This window comes from Eptesicus fuscus, chromosome 11 (assembly GCF_027574615.1).
Source record: "Eptesicus fuscus isolate TK198812 chromosome 11, DD_ASM_mEF_20220401, whole genome shotgun sequence".
Taxonomy (NCBI): Eukaryota; Metazoa; Chordata; class Mammalia; order Chiroptera; family Vespertilionidae; genus Eptesicus; species Eptesicus fuscus.
The window spans coordinates 79048162-79072951 of NC_072483.1; the positions used below are offsets into that span (position 1 = coordinate 79048162).

A 24790-nucleotide genomic window follows, 5' to 3' on the forward strand; every position below is an offset into this window, starting at 1 on the left:
TTAACTTGTATCCAGACTTTCAGAATCCAAATCCTGCTACTGAGGAGATATATTTCATATTAATTGTAACTTCTGTTTGGAGTTTTCAACATTGAGACTATGAAGCTCCAGATTCAGGGAAGCTAAGAAAATAGGGATGGGATAGGTATCTTTTTCTGTTCTTATTAAAAAGTGGCTTTCTAATCAATAATTCACCAAAAGAGATATTTACTTTGTGTATAATCAGCTACTACTAAAACAGAATCTATTTCCTTTTCTCCCTGATATTGTATTGCTCATGCTTATTTTCAGAATATGCAGATGTTTTTCAGACACAGCCAATTCACATTTAAGTAAACCCAAATAACTGGAACACACCACTAATCACATTTTTCTTTATGTATTCAATACATGATGAGGATGAGAAAGAGGGGCAGAATAAGTGTTCAAGCTGATATAAGGATATTAATTTATCAAAAAGTGATTTTCAGGGGATGTCATCCCATCAATACATTCAGTTTATTACTCCAATCATATATATATCAGTGATGGCAAACCTATGACACGCGTATCAGCACTGACACGTGTAGCCATTTCTGATGACATGCAGCTGCTGAGGCGGCCGCATGCCGAGGATGAAATATTTGCTGCTCCTGAGGATGAAACATTTGCGAAATAATGTTTTTTCCTCAAAGTGACACACTACCCGAGTTATGCTCAGTTTTTTGGTGAAATTTGACACACCAAGCTCAAAAGATTGCCCATCACTGATATATATATATATATATATATATATATATATATATGCCTAAGTGACCGTCTGACCATTTGACTTTCCAACCAGTAGCTATGACGTACACTGACCACCAGGGGGCAGACGCTCAATGCAGGAGCTGCTGAACTGTGGTGACTTGGCAGCTGTGGTTCTCGGGTGATGCACCCGGAACCAGAGAGGAGGGAGCCTGATTCTGGGGTGCATCACCCGAGAACCACCCTCTCGCAATCCAGGACCCCTTGGGGGATTTTGGAGAGCTGATTTCCACTCAATCCCCACAGGCCAGGCTGAGGGACCCCATCCATGCATGAATCTGTGCACCGGGCCTCTAGTCTGTAATAAATAGCAAGACTATATATCAAAAAACAATATTCCTAATGATGACGCTGAGGCACTAGATACTTTTGAAATGTGGAAAAGAGGTTAAATCAGAAGTAAAACTCTAGCATCACGCATTTTATGATATTTGTAATCAACATATTATATATATGAACTCTCTATTAAGTAGTGCTTTGATTATCTAAGACCCAATTTTCCATTATTTTGGATCAACAGAGGCTTACTCTAGATTAGTGTGGGGAAAAGGCATTCAGACAGCACTTCTTTGAATGAGAAATTAAATGCTAAAGAGCAGCCAAGGGGTCCAACAGTAAAAGATGGACGAGAAAGGTTAGCATCATCACAGTAACCCACCAGCCACATATTCAGCGCGGGAATAAGTAGGAGCTGGATACACAGAAGAAAAAGAGAATCTGTTATAACCACAGTTATTGATTCCAATGACAATGAACCAAGTCTCTCTTACTTGGGTTTTGTGGGTGTTCACCAGTGAGGGGGCTGCTGCCACCATTGAGCTGCTCCTGGGTCTGGGCAGGAGGGGAATATCTGGCTCTGGGAGCTTCTCTGGCTTCTCTTCCAACATGTGTCTCAGCCTTTGTAGATAATACATCAGAGACCACTGAGTGCCTTCCTCAGACCAGTGGGGCTGGAGTAGGCAGCGAAGAACAGCAACATCAAAGTAGGTGGCATAGCGGGATCTTTGGCATGGAGGTATCACAAGAGAGACCCTGTTCATGGCAGAATGATTATTACATTGATAGTCATACATTCCAAAGGGTGGAACAAGGTTTTTAGCTCTGCTTTCCTCATTTGTTCATTTACTCATTCACTTATCTTTACTGGTTACTCTAATATCCTCCAGACAAGTCTCATTTTACTTTTGCTAGACACTGCCGGGAAGTAGAAACATGGAGAGAGGTAGAAATTATCCAGGCAAAGTTGAGGATTGGGCAGGAGGGTGGATGGCACGTCAGTCAGAGGGAACAATGCCTACAAAGGTATGGAGTTTTTAAAATATCATGAATGGAAATCACAGGTAACTGATATAGCTAGTGAGTAATTTGGGTGGTAGACAATGAGCAGAATCTATAGACACAGATGAGACTCAGATCATGATGTCTCTCTTATTAAACTGAGCTATCAGGTTTGACTTTTAGCTTAATAGAAATGGGAATGTGTACTTAATTTGGCTATTTTAATTTCAATTTTGATAATGTGATATAAAAACACATGGAAACTGCAAAGTACAAAAAAACCCACAAAAGTTACACTATGAGGAAAATAAAAACATTTTGAAAACTCAATTTATGTAAGATAGCAAAACTAACTTTTAAAATCTTGAGATTTCAAGGTTCTGGAGTTCTATTATTCAATTTAAACACATGACATATCCATTACTTAGTCATTACTTTAATTGGACTACAAAATAGTTTTTAACAATTACTCAGCATAACACATCATCTTAGGGGATATGAAGGTAAGTAAATTTAACTTCCTTGCCTTGAGGAACACATGGTCTGGAGAAAATTACAGACAATAAATTATAAATTTAGAACTTCTGGGATTAAATATGCAATCTTAAATCTAAACTTAACTGCCAAGTATAATTTCTTCCTAAATTAGATAATACAAAAGTGCTATCAACTAGCAAATGGTGCTACCCACACATGAAGAGCTTAAGCAAAAACACAGCCACTTAGATTCAGAGAAATTTTCCTAAACTTCCCAAACCCATATTTTTTAAATTGAAGGTTATAATTTATTATTGGTTCAAGAGATTAATTCAAAAGGATGTGACTGCTATTAAAAAGTTAACTAGAATAAAAACCATCAGACACAACAAATTAAGTAAAGATTTATCTGGTTGGTGCAACTTTTGTTTCACTTCACATCTTTGACATGAGTCCTAAGTCCTTGGGACAAATTTCATTTTTAGCCAAGAAATGGAAAAAAGAGGCTGGCACCTCCAGAATTCCATCAGCCAAGTGTCACGTGATTGTTAAAGCTATATAATCCAAAGCAGTAAACAAGTCAAGGGGCCCACTTATCCATGTCAGAATATTCCCTTCAGCCCAGCTGGTGTGGTTCAGTGGTTGAGTGTCGACCTATGAACCAGGAGGCCATGGTTCGATTCCTGGTCAGGGCACATGCCTGGGTTGTGGGCTTGATCCCCAGTAGAGGGAGTGCAGGAGGCAGCCAATCAATGATTCTCTCTCATTACTGATGTTTCTATTTCTCTCTCCCCCTTTGAAATCAATAAAAAAATTTTTTTTTTAAAAAGGGGTGGGGGGAGGACCTATGTAATACTTTCAACAATAAAGAGTAAAAGAAAAAAGCAAATGGTTAGCAGAAAAAAAAAAAAAAAAGAATATTCCCTTCAGGTGATAGGGGCCCATCTCTCCCAGGGTGAACTGGTTTGCTTCCCAAGACGGCTCTGTCACTTTAATATCCAGAATCATGTTGCCTAACATGAATAAAATGTATTTTTTACTGTGGGTTGCAGTAAAAAGTTTAAATATACAAACCCAGGTCAGGTGCCCTGTGAATCATTTTCATAGCCTCTCTACTTCCTGATCCAAGCACATGTTGCACTTCATTATTTCTACTCTCAGCGCCATTGAATGGCCTGCTGAGGAACAATTGCCTCTGTACACAGTGGTTTTGAATGTCAGTGACATCTTGTCATCTAATCAATATGCTTGAATATTTTAGTTGATAAGTCAAACTAAATACGTTAAAATTCAATCACATAATGTGCCACCATACTATTTATGTAACTGAGTTGACAGTCACATGAAGAAGAGAAATTTTCTACATTTGATACGGGATTTTTGCACTGGAACACACCGTGTTCCCCTGGGCAGGATGGTTCCCCGGATTCTTTGTCCATCGGAGTCAAAGAATGAATCCACAGACAGAAGATGGTATAGCAAAGGTGGAAACTTACTGAAGAACAAGTACAGACTCCCACGTGGGGAAGGGGAAAGAATCTCACAGCACAGACTCCCATGTGGGGAGGGGGAAAGAGTCCCACCAAGTTCCTTTTCCCCCAGTTTATAAAGGCTGCAGCTCCTGTGTCCTGATATCCCCTCTGATTGGTCAATATTCCCTTTGGTTTGGTCACTATAGCAACTCCTGAGCTCAAAGGTCAAACATCACGTGGGACACATGAGGCCCTCCTCCCTCATTGTTCTCCCATTCCCTCTGGGCTTTCTTCCTCCTTCTTTATTTTGTAAATATACCTGGTAGACCTTTTTGTGGAAACTAGCTGTTCCCTCTCCCTTGTCTTATGGAAATGCAACTGCCCTGGCTCCCTTGTGTTAAGGAAATGTACCTTCTCCCAGTTCCCTTGTCTTATGGAAATGTAACCTCTGCTCTGTAGCCCTGTGTTTTTTTCCATGGACCCTTAATTTTTAAAATTTCCTAAACCTGCCTATTTCACCCCTAAAATTCCCATTTCACAATCAGCATATATGTTATGCCAGAGTTCATCCCTTTTCTAGGGAGCTAGAATACTCTGGATATCAGCTGCATGGCAACTTTCAATTCATCAGAAATCCCATAGATTACCCCTCCAATCACTTCTCATCAATTGAGACTAGGTATCCTCCTACTCGCCTTGCTTTTTCTCTCCTCCCACTCCTCTTCTCAAACCCTTATAAAAGACAGAAAGTTCCCACCCTCTAATCACATGGTTGGTTCTCCAGGAAAAAAACCCCAAGCCTTAGTTGCATTCCAAATGTTCCCTTAAGATAACAAAAGACATTTTATCACTCATCACTTAGGAAATTCTAAGGGTTTTAGAAGCTCTTGGCACAAAGGCTAAATATATATTTATTATAAATAACAATATCATAAATTCCAACCAAAATTCCAAAGGGATTTATCTCTTATACATCAATAAGACTGTTCTGAAATTTAACTGGATGGATGAATAAAAATTTGAAAGTAATTAAGAAAGATTTAAACAAGAGTGTAAAGAGTATAAATTGCCAGATATTAATCTGTTTTACAACAATGTATTTAACCAATGTAGTACTAATTTAGGAATAGATAAGGGTTCAATGGTATACAATGGTATACAATACGGAACTTCAAAAAAATTCAAATATAAGAATTTAATATATAAAAAGATCATCCATCAAATTAGTGCAAAGGATACTATAATCCTATATAATAAAACCCAAATATGCAAATCAACCGAACATCAGAACGACCAGTCGTTATGATGTGCACTAACCACCAGGGGGCAGATGCTTAACACAGGAGCTGCCTCCTGGTGGTCAGTGCGTTCCCACAGGGGGAGCGCTGCTCAGCCAGAAGCCAGGCTCACGGTTGGCGAGCACAGCGGTGGTGGCAGGAGCCTCTCCTGCCTCCACTGCAGGAGGGCGGTAAGGAGCAAGGGGTTGGACTGCGAGAGGGTGCAGGCCGGGCTGTGGGCCCCCTCTCCCTCCCCCCATGCATGAATGTCGTGCACTGGGCTTCTAGTATGTATAATAAAATATGTAATATTGTCATAATGGACTTTTCAGAAAAATTTAATTAGGCCCATCTTAATTAGCATATTGTATTCCCCAAATAAAATCAAGGAAGATAAAAATTTAAATGTAAAAATATGAAACCCTAACAGTACTAGAAAAACATTTTGGCTATTTTTTTTTAATATATGTTTTTTATTGATTTCAGAGAGGAAGGGAGAAGGAGATAGAGATAGAAACATCAGTGATGAGAGAGAATCATTGATCGGCTGTCTCTTGCACAAGCCCCCCCACCCCTCCCCGGGGATCAAGCCCACAACCCAGGCATGTGCCCTTGACCGGAATTGAACCTGGGACCCTTCAGACCACAGGCTCTATCTATTGAGCCAAACTGGCTAGGTCTTGGCTATTTTTTATAATCATTGAGTAGAAAAGAACTTTATAACAATCAAATGGCCTCAGATTTAAAACAACACAAATGCCCATCAACAGGTGAATATGTGGCAGAACAAACACAATCCATAAAAGCTACAGGAACTGTCAAGAAGTAAGACCACATACCCACCAGAACTATGGCTAAGAGCAGGCAGAGAGCAGCTGGATCCCACATGGCAACTCATTTCACCTAAAGGTAACCCCCTTGCTTCATTATAATACACCAGTGTGGTAAACAACACCCCCCATGCCACCATGATGGAAATGGAAAGCCCCTATAAGGACAGAAAAAGGCCTACAGAGCTCCTCTGAGAAATCTCTACTCCTTTCCCAGGAAAATCCTGAATATTCCTCCCCCTTACTGAATACCCAATTAAATGAACCTCAATATAGGAAGTAAATTCTGCTTAAGGGAGGCTGCTCTTTCTATGGAGTAGTCCGTTCTCTGTCTCACTGCTTCACTAATAAACCCACTTTCACTTTAAACTCTATGCTGGCTCACATTTGAACTCTTTTTTGTGTAAAGTCAAGAACCCACAGTGGATCTTGGACTCTCCCGTCCCTGACCCAGGAATGCCTGCATCAAATGGATAAACAAACTGGTACATCTAATTCACTGGACTACTACTAAGCAATAAAGACAGAGAACTATTGATATATACAATAATTATGCTGAATTTAAAAAGCTGGCCCCCCAAAAGGAGTATGTTTTAATTTATATAAAATTCTAAAAAATTTCAAATTGATCTATGTGACAGAAAGCATATCAGTGGTTGCCTGTGGATGGGGAAAGAGTAAGATAAGTGTGAGGATGAACTACCCTTACTCTCTCCTGCTTGGACATGTTTTCTAAAATATATCCTATATAATAAAAGCCAAGTATGCTAAATGTCTGGTCATCCGGTCATCCGTTCAACCAATCAAAGTATAATATCTAATGATATGCTAAGGCTGCTCAACCGCTCACTATGATGTGTGCTGACCACCAGAGGGCAGACAGTCGACTGGTCGACCAGTCACTATGACGTGCACTGACTACCAGGGGGCAGATGATCTGATTGGTAGGTTAGCTTGCTGCTGGGGTCTGGCTGATTGAGACTGAGTGAGATGGGCCAGACACGCCCTGGAGCCCTCTTACGGTCCCTCCCCAGCTGGCCAACCTCCCATGTCCCTCCCCAACCCCAATTGTGCACTGGTGGGGTCCCTTGGCCTGGCCTGAGCCCTCTCACAATCCGGGACCCCTCAGAGGATGTCAAAGAGCCGGTTTCAGCCCGATCCCACAGGCCAGGCCGAGGGACCCCACTGGTGCATGAATTCATGCACTGGGCCTCTAGTATTGTTATAAGCCTTTTCCCATAGCTTGGAGCAGATGGCTGGCACCTGCAGAAGCAAGATAAGATGAATTCCCCTTTGCTTGACCACCCTCTACACCAGTGATGGTGAACCTATGACACGTGTGTCAGCACTGACACGCGTAGCCATTTCTGATGACACGTGGCCGCATGCCGAGGATGGAACATTTGCTGCTCCTGAGGATGAAACATTTGCGACTAGAGTCTTGGAGTTAGTTTTTTCCTCAAAGTGACACACTACCCGAGTTATGCTCAGTTTTTTGGCGAAGTTTGACACACCAAGCTCAAAAGGTTGCCCATCACTGCTCTACACTCTCTTCCCTTGACTGACTCATGCATCCCCCCTGACCCTATATTGCATACTTCTACCCTATATAAGAGAACCTAACCACCCACTCAGGGCTGACACTGACACACTGGTCTCAGTCCACTGTGAAGGAATGTAATAACATTTCTTAAACTCTCACAACGTCTCTTGGCCTGGCTTCTTTCGGCAAGGACCTAACAATAAGGAAGGGGAAATTACAAAGAGGCACTAGCAAACTTTTGGAGGGTGAAGAATATATCTATTTTGACTGTGGAGATGGTTTCAAAGCTGTATGAAATATATAATAAGGCAGAGAGTGATTGGAGCTGAAGCATTGGGGTTCTATTTAGTTCTGCTTTTCAATAGACAAGCAAATATGTTACACTTCCCATGGTAACCATTTAATAAAAATAGGAAGTTTTCTTCCAATAGAAGAAAAATGGAGATTGGAGAAAGCTCAGCAATCAATTAATAGGCAGAGAATAGAAGGAAAAAAACACACATGAAAAGCAGAGTAAATAAACAGCCCAAAATAAAATCATATGGAAGATATAAATAAAAATAAACACCAAATAAATATACTAATAAGATAAAAATTATCATATTGAATTTAATATACATATAGTTTTACACAAACTTGTCTCATTAGTCCCTGGATGATGTGTTATGCCTGCTTTTCCACAGTATTTATTATCCAACTTTTTATTATGAAATCATTTTAATAAAAAGGCTGAGTCTCAGAATTTTGTGAGTTGCTGAGTTTTCATAAGAAGCATAAAGGTTAGATTCAAAATTAAGGTTTCTATCCTGGGCAGGATATTTTTCATTTGCCTCCAACCCCCACACCCTGACCCCATTCACTCTACCTTCTCTACCTTGCTGTCCCGGAAGATTGGTTCATATAGACTCTACGCAGGAGTCTCTGGCTCCTGGTTGAATCTGGCAAGAGGAGGCAACCAGGAGGTGGGACAGCAGAAGGACCAGGATTTCTTTCAGAAGGGTCCACCCTCCCAGAGATTTTCCTAGGGATGGCACTGTGATCTAGGGCCGACAAGAACTGTGACTACTGATGGTTGCAGCTCTTGTTAATCATTCCCTCCATAGAGTTCTCCACAACTAATCCCTTCCTCTGTCCCTTCAGGGCCCAGGGGTCCTCAAACTATGGCCCACGGGCCACATGCGGGTGTTTCTGCCGTTTTGTTTTTTTACTTCAAAATAAGATATGTGCAGTGTGCATAGGAATTTGTTCATAGTTTTTTTTTAAACTATAGTCCGGCCCTCCAACGGTCTGAGGGACAGTGAACTGGCCCCCTGTTTAAAAAGTTTGAAGACCCCTGCTTCAGGCCTTGAGCTCACAGGCCTCCTGCTGGCCCCATCCACGATCCCTAGAGAACTGTATTGCTCTTGTGGTTTCCCTACATCCTGCCCAAACCTCTGTAAACCACCGGAACAGAGCAAGGCAGGACAGACTTTCTGGACACCTTTGACAGTCCAATATGGAGTCACTGTCAGCCATGGCAATTACGTCAAGTGCTATGTCAAGACTGAGGTAATGGGGTGTAACAGAAATGTTCCTAGGAGGGATCTGAACACCCAAAAGCACAAGTCTGGACACATGGATAAGGACTCTATCTGGACACCGATATGAATGGGACCTTCACCTCTTGTGAAGAGCTATAAAAACTCAGGGCTTTAACCATCCAACACTTAAGCTTCACCATCCCACGGGGCATGCTCAGAGCTCTGCTGGACTTCCACTTCACCGGAAAAGATCTGCCACTACAGCTGCCGAGCTTGAGGCCAATGTCCACCTTTCCACCTGCGAACACCCCCAGTGACTGGGACTTTGTGCTGGAGGTTCATTCCGCTCACTTCTATCAGGTAGGCTCCTCTTCCTCTGTGTATAACCTGCGGGTGCCTCTACTGGCTTATTGGGGAGGTTTCCCCTAATAAACCTGGCATTGTGGAAAGACACAAATGTGTGTGAGAGACTCCCTTCAGGGATGCCCTTGCCCATGACACAACCTATTTTGATCACTTCACAAATTACCCAAGTGTGACCTGTTTCCTGACTGATTATATCCTGAAGCCCAGTTGATGGAAAATAACCTTGTTTCTCATTTCTACCAGTTGTTTTTTGTTTTTTTTTTTTAAGAGGCCTTTACCACGCTTCCCCCTCACCTCATCCCATGTTTAAAAATGCATGGACGAACCCACTCTTCTCAGCCTATCCTTTATACCTAGAATTATGGGATTTTTTTTCCAGAAATATATTCTTGACTTTATAAAGAAAGACAAAGTATAAGGTTGGCTGGCTACCAGCTGGGTAATTTTAGGTTCTTCCAGGATTTCTGACAATCATCTGATTTATTGTAAGAGCCTATGAAAACTGTTGTTTTCTTGACTAAGAAGCTGTTCAACAGAATTATTTATCCCCCACTGTATTAGATGTCTTTAGCCTTTACTTTCTGCCCTACACCTCTGTGTCCCCAAATATTCTAGTTAGTAATTTAGATTAGGGAGTTGCATAAATTATATTAAATCCCTAGAGCAGTGTTCCATATAATGAGATGCCAATGGACTACTTCCATGAGAATTGCAAGGGGGACAGGGAGGACAAAGGCTGTTCCAAATGCAGACTCCGGACTTACCAGAATTGCTGGGGATAGAACCCAGAAATCTTTATTTTAAACAGCATCTCCAAGTAATGAAAATTAAGATAAATAATCTTAATAAGCTTAGAGGACGATTGCCCTAAAAAAACATATAGTGCTTGACTTTGTACTTTTAAGCCAACATCTAAAACAATTCCTATATGGAAACACTAACTGGAATGATATGTTGGCAGTTTTGTACCTGAGAGTGCCAGATGATTATATTTTTGACTTTCTCTACACGCAAAATTTATTTGAGTATTAGTAATTCTAACTGTGCAGTTGAGTCCCATAGTCATTCATTACTTCCTAATAGAGCATGTCAGTTCAGTGATGGTGAACTGCACAATAGCAAAGCTCTACCGATATAAGGCTGTAATTGACATTAAAAACATGTCAGTAACTTCAATAATCAAAATTGGTAAGTAAATTTACATTTCAATTGCTTAATGTTTAAAGAGACTCCATTTGAAACAACAATGAATATAAAAGGGTATTCTGTAGCAAATATTTATAACCTTCATTTTCGTTAACATTAACCATCTATCTAATTAACTTTTGAGGGGAAAAGTTACAAAATTAGATAAAGAAGCCCTGGCTGGTTGCTCAGTGGTTTAGAACAGTGGTCGGCAAACTCATTAGTCAACAGAGCCAAATAGCAACAGTACAACGATTGAAATTTCTTTTGAGAGCCAAATTTTTTAAACTTAAACTTCTTCTTACGCCACTTCTTCAAAATAGACTCGCCCAGGACGTGGTATTTTGTGGAAGAGCCACACTCAATGGGCCAAAGAGCCGCATGTGGCTCGCGAGCCGCAGTTTGCTGACCACGGGTTTAGAGAGTTGACCTGTGGACCAAAGGTTTGCAGGTTCAATTCTTGGTCAAGGGCACATACCTTGGTTGCAGGTTTTCCATCCCAGACAGGGGGCATACAGAAGGCAACCAATGGATGAGTCTCTCTCACATCGATGTTTCTCTCTCTCTCTCCCTCTCTCTCCTCCCTCTCTTCTACTCTTTCTCTAGAAATCAATGAAAAAAAAATATCCTCAGGTAAGGATTTAATAAATAAATTAATTAATTTAAAAAACTGGATAAAGATGGTATGGGAACAGTATAGTGTATGATATGGTAGAAATATTCTTTCCAATTCTAATATCCTATGATTGTATAAGTTACTTGGTAGAAAAAATGAAAAATAAAATTTTTTTGAAACTTTTATTCTAAATGGTATATGTAAAAATAATAAGGAGGAATACATAGAAAAAATTAATAATGTTTGCATTTACCTAATGACCTCATGGATGATTTTTATTTTCAAAGAAATATTTTATACCTTTTAAATCGTCATATGCTATAATTAACATATTTTTATATGCATAGGATAAATAACACATTGTGATTTTTTTTAAAAAGACTATTGAAAAGGCAAGTATTGCTTTAATCTATTTTCCAACTAATTGTGGCTTCAGGAAGATAAGTTATTACTAATTCGGGTGGAGATGCTGGTAGAGGCCATCCAAAGCAGAAAAGCATTCGAGAAATAATCGATGGAGTCAGAGAACTGTGGAAATCAGTCTTGACCCTGAGCAGTATTTAATGAATCAGAAATTAAGTCTATGCATATGCTAATTAAAGATGAAATCTCATATTAATTTTAACAAACGGGCTACCTGTTCACTGATTGCTGAGTTCAGGGAAGAGTGATGTTCAGTTCAGTCAAGGTCAGGGCAAAAGAGATAATAAATTGGATTTGTTTGATACAAGCAGACAGCTTTTATTCCTAGGATATTTGCATTGCTTTGTTATTAAAGTTCTTTTCATTTCGGATTAATACATGAACTCTTCCAATGAAGATATATTAACATTAGCATTTTCTGAAAGGTCTACCTTGGGCATCGTTTCCCTGGCAACCAATCACTGCTGCTAGGCAGGGAAAAGGCCTACTTCATTCTTCTAAAGTGTCACCGATTTACATATAATTCACACATGCATGTGCTGTGGGTGACTGTGTGCATGTGTGTGTCAAAGAATGCATATATATGTAGATATTCAACAATATCACAGATGGGAAAAAAACAATGCCCTTCCAGGAAGTGGAAACCTTGGACATTATAGTAGACTTTGCCTTTATAGGCAAATCAGATTGGAGCCATTAACACTTAATTTTGTCAAAGAAAAAAAAAAAGTGACATGCTATTTATATTTGCAAACTTCCAATGCTTACTATGGTTGAGAAAGATAATGTAAGAAATATAGGCTCCTGGTTATTCTATGACCTCAAGATTTCACCCTGATATTGTTTTTAATAATTTTTTAAAAGTCAAACAGAAGCATAGTATTTGAGGTGAGAAATTCCTTATGCATAAACATTTTGGAATTTGTGTAGAACACCTTTAGTAAAGGAGGACTATGAGGATACTCTATAACTGACAGGAACATATATAGATATAGTCATAATTATCATGTATAAAATGGTAGTGACATTATCATTACATTTGGTTGTAGCAGCCTCCAAAATACCAATGATCCCTGCCTCTTGGTAGTCACACCTTCATATAGTCCCCTCTCATTCTTTACCAGGATTGGTTGGTGCAGTCCATAGTGGAAGTGATGGTATGTCTCTTTGGATATTAGGTTATAAAAGACACTAAGGCATTTATCTTGGTTGCTCCTTCTCTTCCTGGGAAACTGTTTTTGAGAAAGCCAGCTGTGTCATGAGCAGCCCTATGGAGAGACCCAGATGGGGAAGAGCATCTGGTCAGCAGCTCAGCGAGCTAGAACGCAGAGTCTTAAAAGCCCAGTTAAAGAGACGTGTTTAACAAACCAGGTGATCTAACTAAGGAGATTTCCAGAGAAAGGGTTGAAAGTGCTTTCTGATTTCTTCTTGCTACTTATCTTAAGTTGAGAAAGAAGATACATGAACCAAACTAAGACTAATGAGCTGGGATTTAACGATTTTGAGAATTCTCAGCCCCTCCAGATGGGAAATAATGCTAAAATTAAGAAATGGCTTCCTAGTAAAGAGCACAGAACAAATAAAATAAGCTATCTGTTCTCAAGTGGTTTATAATCTAGTTTGGCAGATTGACACATAATAACTAATATAATACACTGCAGAATCAAATATGTGATAAATAGAAGTTCTAAGAAAATGATAAGGGACTATGGAGGAAGGGTCATAAAAGGCTTCCTAGAGAGTATGTGCCCGTTAAGCTGCAGTTTGAGTGATGTGTAGATACCGGCAGGGAAAAGGGTAATAAACCTCAGCATCTCCTTTTGTTTATCCTAACAAAGGATCATCTTGCTTAAGATATTTCAGAATCACCATATCTAGACTTTCATTAGGCAGCAACCATGTACTTTGGTAAAATGCAAAACACATAACCAATAGAAGGTGCCTGTGCAAAATAATTAATTAATCTATACGTATGGACCAGACAATGTTTGCTCCTCTGAGTCAGCAAGGAGGAATGAATTACTGCTGTCCTCAAGGGGCTTCTGTTTTAATTGGGGAAACTAGGCAAGTAGTATTACTTTTATTTTAGACATTATCTACAGATGGTATAAAAAAGGAACACAGCTCAAATTGGAGCGCTTACAATATTTTTAATAGGCTGATTCTTGAGTTGCATCCTGAAGGATCATCATTAGATGAAAGAAGAAAAGGTAATATTACATGAGGAAAAAAATATTCCAAAGTTAGAATTTGAAAGTGAACATGGAGCATTTAAGGAACTCTAAATAACTCAGCAGAGTAAAGAGTAAATGTGAAAAAAGAAATGGCAAGAGAGGAGAGGGGGAAGGTAAGCCTCCACATTGCTGAAAGTGTGTCAGTGGTTAAAATGTTGTTAGCGCATCAGATCTGACTGGTTACCCTTCAGGTTCCTTCCACACTAAAAATGATGTGAAGTACTCATTATCACTATTGACCTGGTGCAGTAAATCATGTGAATAAACACAATCTCTGCTTATGCAACTAAAGTTGCTGTAAAAAATTCATATTCTCAACCAGCAAAAGATCATTCAACTAGCTCAGTGGTCGGCAAACTCATCAGTCAACAGAGCCAAATATCAACAGTACAACGATGGAAATTTCTTTTGAGAGCCGAAAATCGACTTCTGCGCATGGACCACAAAGTTTCAATCGCACTGTACGTGTGTGCCCGCACGTGGTATTTTGTGGAAGAGCCACACTCAAGGGGTCAAAGAGCCGCATGTGGCTTGCGAGCCGCAGTTTGCCGACCACTGAACTAGCTCATTTGCTTCTAAAGTTCAAAATGAAGATATGATGATAAATAACTATTTACATATTACTTTTTAAAAGTACTACATACTGGTATTTTGGTTTAAAAGTGATTATATTCATATGGCTCTATGCTTTCAACAATCCTAAGAAATCTTTACAGAACACTGCACCCATGTAGCCTGGTTTGGTACCAGAAAGAGATTGATCATTAAAATTTACCAAATAAAATAACAAGCTAATACTGAGAGGAAATATTTGTGAATCATCTGTGTTTGTGTGTGTGTGTTTTTTATAAAGGACTTTTATCCAGAAAATGTAAGAACTCTTACAATCCAATAAGAAGACAAACAATCCAGTTAAAACGAAGGCAAAAGATCTGAATAGACATTTTGCTAAAGAAGATATGCAAATAGCTAAGAAGCACATAACATATATTGACTATTATTTGTCATTAGGAAAATATAAATTAAAACCACAATCAGTTCCCACTTCAGACCCCATAGAGTGGCTGCACACTCTAACACAAGGATAAACAGAAAAGATGAACTCACTCATTTTTAATGGGAATATAAGATGGTGCAGCCATTTTTAAAAGCTGTTTGGCAATTTCTTTAAAAGTTAAACATAAATTTACCATACAACCCAGCAGAACTGAAATTCAAAGGAATCTACCCAACAGAACTGAAAAGATATGGCCACCCAACACATAGCAGCATTATTCATAATAGGCAAAAAGTCAACACAACCCAAATATCTATCAACTGATGAATAAACAAAATGTGATCTGTCCATACAATAGAACACTATTCAGCAATAAAAAGCAATGTACTACTTGCATATGTTATGATGTGAATGAACCTCTGAAATATTATGTTAAATGAAGGAAGCCAGATGCAAAAGATTACATACAATATGATTCCATTTATTTGGAATGTCCAGAAATGCAACTATAGAGAGACATAAAGTATATTAAGTCATCATCTGGAGTAGGGTGTGGGAATGGGAGTGACTGAATATGGGCACAAGGGATATTTTGGGGAGGTAGCAATGTCCTCAAATCAGATCGGTAAAAAATTTGCACAATTCTGTAAATTTGCAAAAAAATCATTAAATTGTACACTTAAATGGGTGAATTTTGTGGCATATACAACTATTTTAAAAATACCTCTTTTTAAAATAATATCCACTAGACAGTAACCTCCTTTGAAAATGGAAAAATATAAATGGTCTTAGGGTCTCTCACTCAGTAGGTGGCCCCTCTGGTTGGGTACAAAGGCACACCTCACGAACCCAGGCTTCCATCATTTCAGCAGAGAGTAGGGAGAAGTAAACTAATGTGTGTACGTAAGGAAGGCATTTTGTAAGCAAATTCACCATGTACACAAGCTAATAGGGGCAGAACTGGAATGTTTACAAAGAACAGATTTTTCAATCCCCTGTGAATACTGTAGCAGCACCCACTTTACTACCAGGACCTCCTGGTATAAAGTATTCTCAAGACATTACAGCAGATCCTTTCACATCCCCGCAACATAATCCTTTGATAGATCATTGGAGTTTCTGTATTTAAACATTAAAAATATTATCTAATTCAGACATGTATTCCCACTTCCACTCCAGTTTATTTAAATGAGAGCCATTCATAGCACACTTCTGGAATTATTACTGTCATTATACCTTGACCAGGAATATAAATACCTCATGTATGCACACATTCTAAGTAACAGAGACTATACAAGTAGCCAAAAATGCATGCTTAGTTTCTGGTGACTGGGGATACATTTTTGGCCTTAACATCATGTACCTGGAATGCGATGGACCTCTTTCCTGGGAAGTTTGGGAGGACAGACTTCCATCAAAGGAGTTTCGGTGGCAGCCTGAAATGGTGGCCTTGGGGGAGATGGAATCTGACTGGAACGTTTCACAGACCACCTGGAGGCCCTTTAGGAGGAGGAGATAGCAAATTAATCCTTCTTTTCCTTTAGGTATACCCTCCGGACTCAGCTATCATATTACATACATTGGGGTTTTTTTTAACTTAAAAAATTGTAGCATAGCTCCTTTCACAGTCACAGATCAAGGAATTTTGCCTTCATCTAACAGAGAGTGGAAACAAACTTGGAGAGAACACCAGTGTCAATCTAAGCATGAAGCAAAGTACTTTTATATACTTGATTTCATTTTTCCCTTGACTCAGTCCATTTTCACTTCCATATCCAGTATCCACAGGAGAAGAGTTGCAAACCAATAATTCATCAAAGATATGCCAATACTGAAGTGGACCAAATAGAGTCATGAGGCTGAAACCAAGCAACAGGTAAGCAAGAGCTAATCAAACAGAAGCGAGACATGAATGTAGAAGTGCAAAGTTCAGGTTTTTCCACCATTCAGCAAATATGACACAATCTATATTTTTTTCCAGTTGTATACAATGACCTTTATTCTGAGCAAAGGCTCAGAGGCTAAAACTGCATGCTCTTTATATTGGACATAGTGCTTAATTAATGGAAGGGATAACCAGGGTCATTTAATAAGGGTGATGCTCAGTGGTAGAAGGCACAGAGAACCAGGGAGGGGAGTTTGGTCTTGAGGTAATGGATCCACTATAGGTTCCTAAGAAGGAAGGGCTATGACGAAACGATGACACCTGGCATATAATAAGCCTCTGTGGAATGGTGAGTTAATAAGTGATGCCTTAGGAAGATTAGTCAGACATTATTAATTGTTATTTGTGTGAAGCAGGAGAGGCTAGAGGTAGAAAATCCAAATAGGTGGTTCAAGCTTCATTCTAGTTATGAGGACTTGGATTTAGAGGGTAGTAGTAGAGAATAAAGAGCACATCTGAACTACATAACAAAAAGAAAACAAAATGTGACTTCTCAGCAAAACAAATAAAATAGAGAGGATTAAGGAAAATAAAATATGACATTTATGCACTGTATCTAAGATGTCATCAGTTATAAGATACACCATTATTTTATGTTCCATTAAGGAAAAAGCTAGGACACTTCCTATCAGGGAGGACTTCCCATTTCATACTTATTAAAGGGGCTATCTCAGACTTATGTAGGTATAGCTTTTGATTATATATCCATCCGGTGTGTCTGTAAAAAGAAAAATATAAGTGAAATAAATTGATGTAGGCATACCTAAATTTTTTTTTTTTACATTTTGAAATTTTAACCCAGAGTTGTTGATATATGGTTTTTCCATGGAATGACTTTTTCTGTGTGAAGAATATTGTTTTGTAAAAGAGTGCACCACTATACCCTCTGACATATTCTTCTAAAACCACCGATCCTGATTCTGCAAATTCAGATGCTGGAAATGACCAAATTCATGCTGTGCAATAATGACAACTATATCAAGATGGCTACCAGGCAGGGAGACTGTCAGAGGACAAAGATCATCAAATACACTCAATTTCAAAAATGTTAAAAGTGGGGGAAAAAAAACATGGTAGAAGAGATGAAATGTAGCATATAAATCACAGAATCCGTATTCAGCAATTGCTCAGTAAATAGTAGATATAATAGCACCTCAAAATTTTCAGTTTGGAGGGTATAAAGAATGATGATACTCCTAGCAGTAACACTCCATCATTTGAAAAAAGGATCCGATTTTGAGGGAAGCCAGCAAGTTGTATTTCGTGCATGTTGAATTGGAAGTGAAGGCAGGTCACAGGGACACATGCTAAGTTAGTGGCAGGAGCTTTGAACTACTCTTGCCTTCATTTCTTCCTTTTCTAAACCAAATAGTGCCTGACAAATTTCCATTGAATTGTATTAGTTTCATTATGCATATTCTGTTTTACTATATTAGTCTTGATTCCTCATTAAACTTTTTGTTTCATTAAGGGTAGGACTGTATATTGTGACTCTTTTCTACACCCTCCTCCTTACCTGCTACAGCACTGTCATACCTACATTAGGATTGCCTAACAAATATTAGGGGATTTAATAAATGACTTAGAACAAGATGATTAGTTAACATGGGATGAATAATGATAACTAACATTTAATGTCACATGCTAGCCATTGAGATAAAGCGCTGCTTACTACACACTAACCAATAGCTGAACACTGTCTTGTTTCAGCATCCCCACCCGCACTTCTCAGAAGGGCATAAAGTTATTTTCCACATTGATAGATATGAAATTTGAGGATGTTTAAAGTTTCACATTTAGGGAGGAGGAGCCAGCATTGAAGTCAAGTTGTATCATTCTAGAACTCATGTCTTACCCTTCACACTACAGTGTCCAAGGAATGACCACCCTTTTCTTCTCATAATAAAAATGAACTCACCTCTCCATGTCTTGTGTCCTGATTTGGTGATTCACAGGTCTGACTCTGACTGTTAATTGGAGAGCTTCTCTTAGCTGCAAAGATGGAAGAATTCTATCACAAATTTTATAAGTTCACTTTATTTCATAAGTTCATTTCATTCTCACATAAAAATGCCTATTTTAACAGTTCATTATCACCTTGGAAAGAAGACATTTAATAACATATGTTGTAAGAAAAATCAAATAACTAATTCAAAAATTAGCATTTCTAGGTTGTCAATCTAGATCTTGTCATCTATTCAGTCTGACTCAATAGGTTAAGGTGCTAAAAAGTTGGCAATACTGAAAACAATAAAAATTAACATCTACATAGTACTTAATATCTGCCAAGTCTGTTACAATTGTTACATATCAACTTATTTGACCCTTAAAGTATAATAGCATATGGTATATTATTAGATCCATTTTACAGGTGAAAATATAAAGCACAGCAAGTTTAACTTGCCCAAGGTCACACCTTTGTTTTTTTTTTTGGTGTTTTTTTTTCTTCTTTTTAAAAAAATATATTTTATTAATTTCTACAGAGAGGAAGGGAGAGGGACAGAGAGCCAGAAACATCGATCAGCTGCCTCCTACACACCCCCCCCACTGGGGATGTGCCCGAAACCAAGGTACATGCCCTTGACTGGAATCGAACCCGGGACCCTAAGTCCACAGGACGACGCTCTATCCACTGAGCCAAACCAGTTAGGGCCCAAGGTCACACCTTTGTATGAAGGTTCCAGCTCAGGTTATCTGTGCTTTCATGACCACAATAAGCTGCCCCTGAAGTAAAATTCAAATCAGTTCCATCTTTAGCTAAAATGGCAATGCTCCATTTGAATTGTGAGTAATCTGGTGCTGAGAGGAAAGTTGTTTACCAACCTCTAACTCCTTGAGGGTGGGGATATATCAACAAGACAAGAAACCTAGGGGAGTGTCAACCATGTGCCATTGCTTTTTCTTCTGGCCCCGTTGTCTAAGCTGAGTTTAATTTCCCTCAGATGCTGGGCACCATTTCCAGTCCTCAGGGATCAGGAAGAGGGGAAAAGAACCACAGTGGATATCATCCAGAAGCAAAGGGAGGGAAATAGCCCAGATACTTATCACGTGGACATGAATTCTCAATAGTTTTCATTCATATGTTAAATGATGGTTTAAGTATGAGGAGAGAGGGAAGAAGGAAGAGAGGAAGAGAAAAAGAGAAAACCTAAGTTTGAGGTGACCTCTACACTCATAAAGGAATATGATAGGTCTTACAATAAATGAAAAAAATGTTTTACACAAAGACATGGCTTTTCAGTAATAGTTTTTTACTGTACCATATTTTATTTTCTTATGCCTTATTTACACTGTTTGTAGTTTTGTAACCTCCTACATGTCTTCTCTCTCAGATTATTTTAATCCAATGAAATTAACCTCATTCTATCCATGGGATCTGGAATAGAGCGCCTCTGGCTATGATTCTTTCCTTATTTAGTTCCCCGATATTTAAACCATATGACAGACTGTTACTCTTAATTTTATAGTTTATTTCAATAATTCATGTATTGTATACATGTAAATTGTGGGGTTAGTCTACTTTTACTATATGAAAAATGTCATCTTTTTGAATGACTATAGTAAGCATGATATGTCACTATAAACATCTTATCCTTTAGATAAATAACATGGCACTCCTAGTTTACAAAATTTCTTAACATATTATGTACCTTGAAAACTTGTGTTAAGTTACACAGGAAGTTTAATTGACTTACTCAAAGTCACACAACACGACAGCATATGCCCTTGGTCTGGAGTTTCTCATCATGAGAATGACTCCTGTACTGGGGACACCTCAATAACCCCCTAGAGAAAGTTTCTTTCTCTTGGCTTCTTTAAGGGCAAATGCTCCTATCACCCTCCTTCCTGCCCATGAGCGAGTCTGCTAAGACCATCCCACTGGGTGTCTGAGGCACCAACCTGTGATGATGTTCCTGATGGGCTTCACCAGTGCTGTGAAGCCAGAGACTTCGGGCTGTCTGTGCTCCCACATGGGCTGCCATATAACAAGCCCACTGGCCAGTCGGAACGTGAGGTCAGATTCCTGGGGGAAGAGAACATCAGGTCTAAGTGGCCTCTAAGAACTGGTTGAAGGGACCAGTCCATGCACAGATTAACATCACTCACAAAATTATTTTCAAAATGGATCGACTTTCCAAATCTTTCATCACACAAATGAGTGTTTCCATGGTAAACCAATAGCCCTAGGTCATCGTCACAACTACTACGGAAATCACAGTGGTCTGCTTTAGGCAATATTAATATTTAATTAAAATTCCGCTTTGGGCAAAGCATGAAACACACAAATTATTGTTTTGTATTAGAATAACCGAGGCCTGTTTATTCCAAGTCTTGGCAGATCTCTCTCCAGTGGTAATCATTATTATGCCTCTTAATTATTTGTCTTTCTTCCTCATCATAAGGCAATATCCTCAGATGCTGGCTATTTGACTTTCTATTCTCCAGTCCACCTCTTGTTCTTGCATTTTATGGAATCAGGAACATATATTTAGATCCTTCCTAGTGTATTATTTTGTAGTGTTGCCTTCTCAACCATCTTTAACTCCTTGAGGGTGGGGATATATCAGGCATCTTCCCTTCCCCACAGCCCCTGTCATCATAATGCTTAACACAAACAATAGGAATTGGGTGCACAATATGTGCTCAATAAATAGTTGCTGAATTTCACTGACTGTACAACCCGAACTCACTCAATGTATCTACAATTAAAAGTCTATTGCAAGGAGCACATTTTGTGTTTCATCGTCATATCATTTTGAGAGGCTACGTTTAAGATGCGTTCTCATTTTGCATAAATACAAACATGTGACATTCCGAGATTACATGTGAAACGACTCAGCCTCTCAAAACAAAGTAGAGATGGAAGCAGAGAATGTGGTAGATTAATGAACACAGCGGAGACCCAGGCATTCACTTAGGGAAGTGATTTGCAACCTTGGCTTGCATATTATAATCGCTTGGGGAGCTTTTAAAACACAGGAGGCCCAGGTCCCACTTCCTTCCCTTCCCAGACCAATTAAATTAGAGTTGCTGTGAGGTTTTCTAAAGTTCCCCCTGGTGACTCCCCACACATAGACATGTTTGAAAACCATTGATCTAGAAAGATAAGAGCTGGGAAGAAACTGGAGAAAAAAGTAAAGTGATTTTGCAAATGGTGAATCAATGTAGCTCAGTGTCAAAGAAAGCCCCAGCTGGAAAGGCTGAGGAAATATCCAAATAAATCTGCATATGGGGAGAGAGAGGGCTCTTCTGTAGGCTGTTGATTGGGATCCTGGCACCACAGCAGTGCCCACAATAGGAAAGCCTCTAGGACTCCCTGTGGAAGTACATTCATTCTATAAGCATTTAAAGATCACCCGCTATGTATCTGGTACTATTCTAGGTTCTGGGATACATCAGTGAACAAAGCATACAAAACCCCCTGCTCTTCTAGTGCAAAGGAGAAAAAGCAGGTACAAAGATGTGTCAGGCAGTATTTCTGTTTTAGATTGAGGAGCGCCAGGGAAGGTAACTTTTGAGAAAGGAGCCGAAGGAAATGAAGGAGCTGCTATGTAGATTTTTTTTTAAAGAAAGCATTATGTGAAAAGGGATCAGCAAGTGCAAGGCCCTAAGTATGTCTCATGTGTCAACAAATAGCCAGGAGTCAAGTGATTTCAGAACAGTAGAAAAAAATATGGTCAGAGAATTTACAGAGTTCCAAATAATACAGGGCCTGATAGGCCATGATGAGGACTTGAGCAATGACTGAGTAAGATGGGAAGCCACTGGAGGGTTTTAAGTAGTGGAATGACATGATTGGAAGTACCATATGCTTTGGTAGAATCTCTCAGGATATTGAGCATTAAGGGGAAGGTTGGAAAGCGTGACTTAATTAGGAAGCTCTATTATCATCTAGGGGAAAGATGATTAAACTAAGGTGCCAGGAGAGGGCAAAAGTGGTAGATTTTTGACACATTCTGAAAATAGAGCTTACTGATCAGAAGTGGAGTGTAAGAGAAAAAGGTGTCAAAGATTTTTGGCTTTGTCATTGATGAAGATAAAGGAGAAACAGGTTTGGGGATATTCAGGAGCCCAGTTTTAGACATGTTAGGTTTGAGATGCCTGTTAGACATTCAGCTAGAGTAAAAAGCTTGGCAGGCAGGTCTGGAGTGAAGGTGAGCTCAACCCTGTTCCCTTGAAATGGGCATGGGGAAGGCTGCATAGCATTAAGTGTGGTGTTAGAGCCTGCAAGCAGATAACTAATAGTAAGCAAAGCTTATCAGCTTTGTCTCCAGAAATGCAGGACACCAAATCTCAATTGACCTGGTTTCAATAATTTTGTAGTTTCTGAGCTCATTCCTTTTTACATGTTTCTCATAAGTAATCTTGACACAAATTATATTCCAATAGACATTGCAGCAGTAAGTGAGCTCTTATACTAAACCCTGGTGACACTTATCACTCACTGATAGTTACTGTCATCACTTTCTTTCATCTGATATATGCCCAACTAGATTGTGTATCTCTTGAGGACAAGCTGAGACCTCCTTCTGTTGTGTGCACTTATCCTCGAGCATCATACTTATTTGTTGATTAATTTTAGTTTGCCCAAATAACACCAGTAAATACAATCACTCTTCAGACCTGAATACCTGCAGAACCCATGGCCTTCTCTTGTTTTCCCTCGTAAGTTCTCTTAAGTTAGCTGAATCCATAATCTCTGGAACCCTAATTCCGCTTTTAGAGTCCCATTTAATGGGCCACCCAATGCTAAGTATGCATACGTGACCAGAAACTCATAGCTGGAGAAGATAATCTTTATCATTCAAACAGCTAAGGGGCATACAATAATTTCAGGTACTGAAAAGTACTAAGAAAGAAAAAAATAGAGTCATGTGCTTGTGGCACTAAAGTAGCCAGGGACATAAATGCTTTCTGAGGTGGTGACATTTGAGTTGTGAATAAACCCATGAAAAGGACATGGCCATGTACAAATCTAGGGGTAGAGCATGGCAGTGAATGTTTCAAATGGAAGAAAAACCAGTGCAAGGACCTGAATGCAAGAATGAACTTGTCCAGTTTGAGAGTGGAGGTTAATGAACAAGAGAGAGGCTGGTGAGCTGGGTGATGAGACCGAGAAGGTAGGCAGGACCCAGGACCTGCAAGTCCCATAGGCCAGGGGAACAGTCTTAGTTAAAGTAATGCCTTCCATGGAGTGTAACCTTTATAAAAAAACTTCTTAAAATGAAAAGTTAAAGCTTTCAAAGTAGCAATTTAATTTGATCTAACAACATTTAAAAATTTTAGTATGTTTCATGGGCAATGCGGCCAGTGCATGCAAATCATTTGGGGAATTTACAGGTAATTTCAGTTCCATTCCTAGGAGCAATGGGACAGCTTTAATTAAAAGTAAATTCTGCCCAGCCGCGGTGGCTCAGTGGTTGAGCATGGACTTATGAACCAGGAGATCACAGTTTGATTCCTGGTCAGGGCACACTTCTGGGTTGTGGGCTCAATCCCTAGTGAGAGGTGTGCAGGAGGTAGCCAATCAATGATTCTCTCTCATCACTGATATTTCTATCTCTCTCTCCCTCTCCATTCCTCTCTGAAATCAATAGAAATAGAAAAAGAAAGTAAATTTTAACTAAAACTAAAATAGGTAAAAAGACTCATTAGTCCATGCCCCTCATAGTGATTGTTAATGTTCTCACAACCATCTTCATATATAAATATATATATTACTAACTTGAAACATCTATTCATTAGGATCCTAATATTCCATCAAAGAACAGTTGAGCATATTAATTCCTTCTTATCTCTCATTTTAGCATTTAGGTGGATTATTATAATTAATTAAT

The 24790-nt window shown here is 39.1% G+C and overlaps 1 protein-coding gene across 3 annotated transcripts in view; it reads right to left on the minus strand.

Annotated features, from left to right (window-relative positions):
* The window catches only part of UNC80 (unc-80 homolog, NALCN channel complex subunit), a 173214-nt gene that overhangs the window by 141981 nt on the left and 6443 nt on the right, over positions 1–24790 (minus strand). For all 3 annotated transcript variants that reach the window (XM_008145215.3, XM_054723140.1, XM_008145214.3), the window contains exons 5-8: positions 20853–20976; positions 18871–18944; positions 16371–16507; positions 1560–1821 (exon numbers count right to left, since the gene is read on the minus strand). In XM_008145215.3, coding sequence (XP_008143437.1) covers positions 1560–1821; positions 16371–16507; positions 18871–18944; positions 20853–20976 — 597 coding nt within the window. The remainder of the gene's footprint in view (positions 1–1559; positions 1822–16370; positions 16508–18870; positions 18945–20852; positions 20977–24790) is intronic.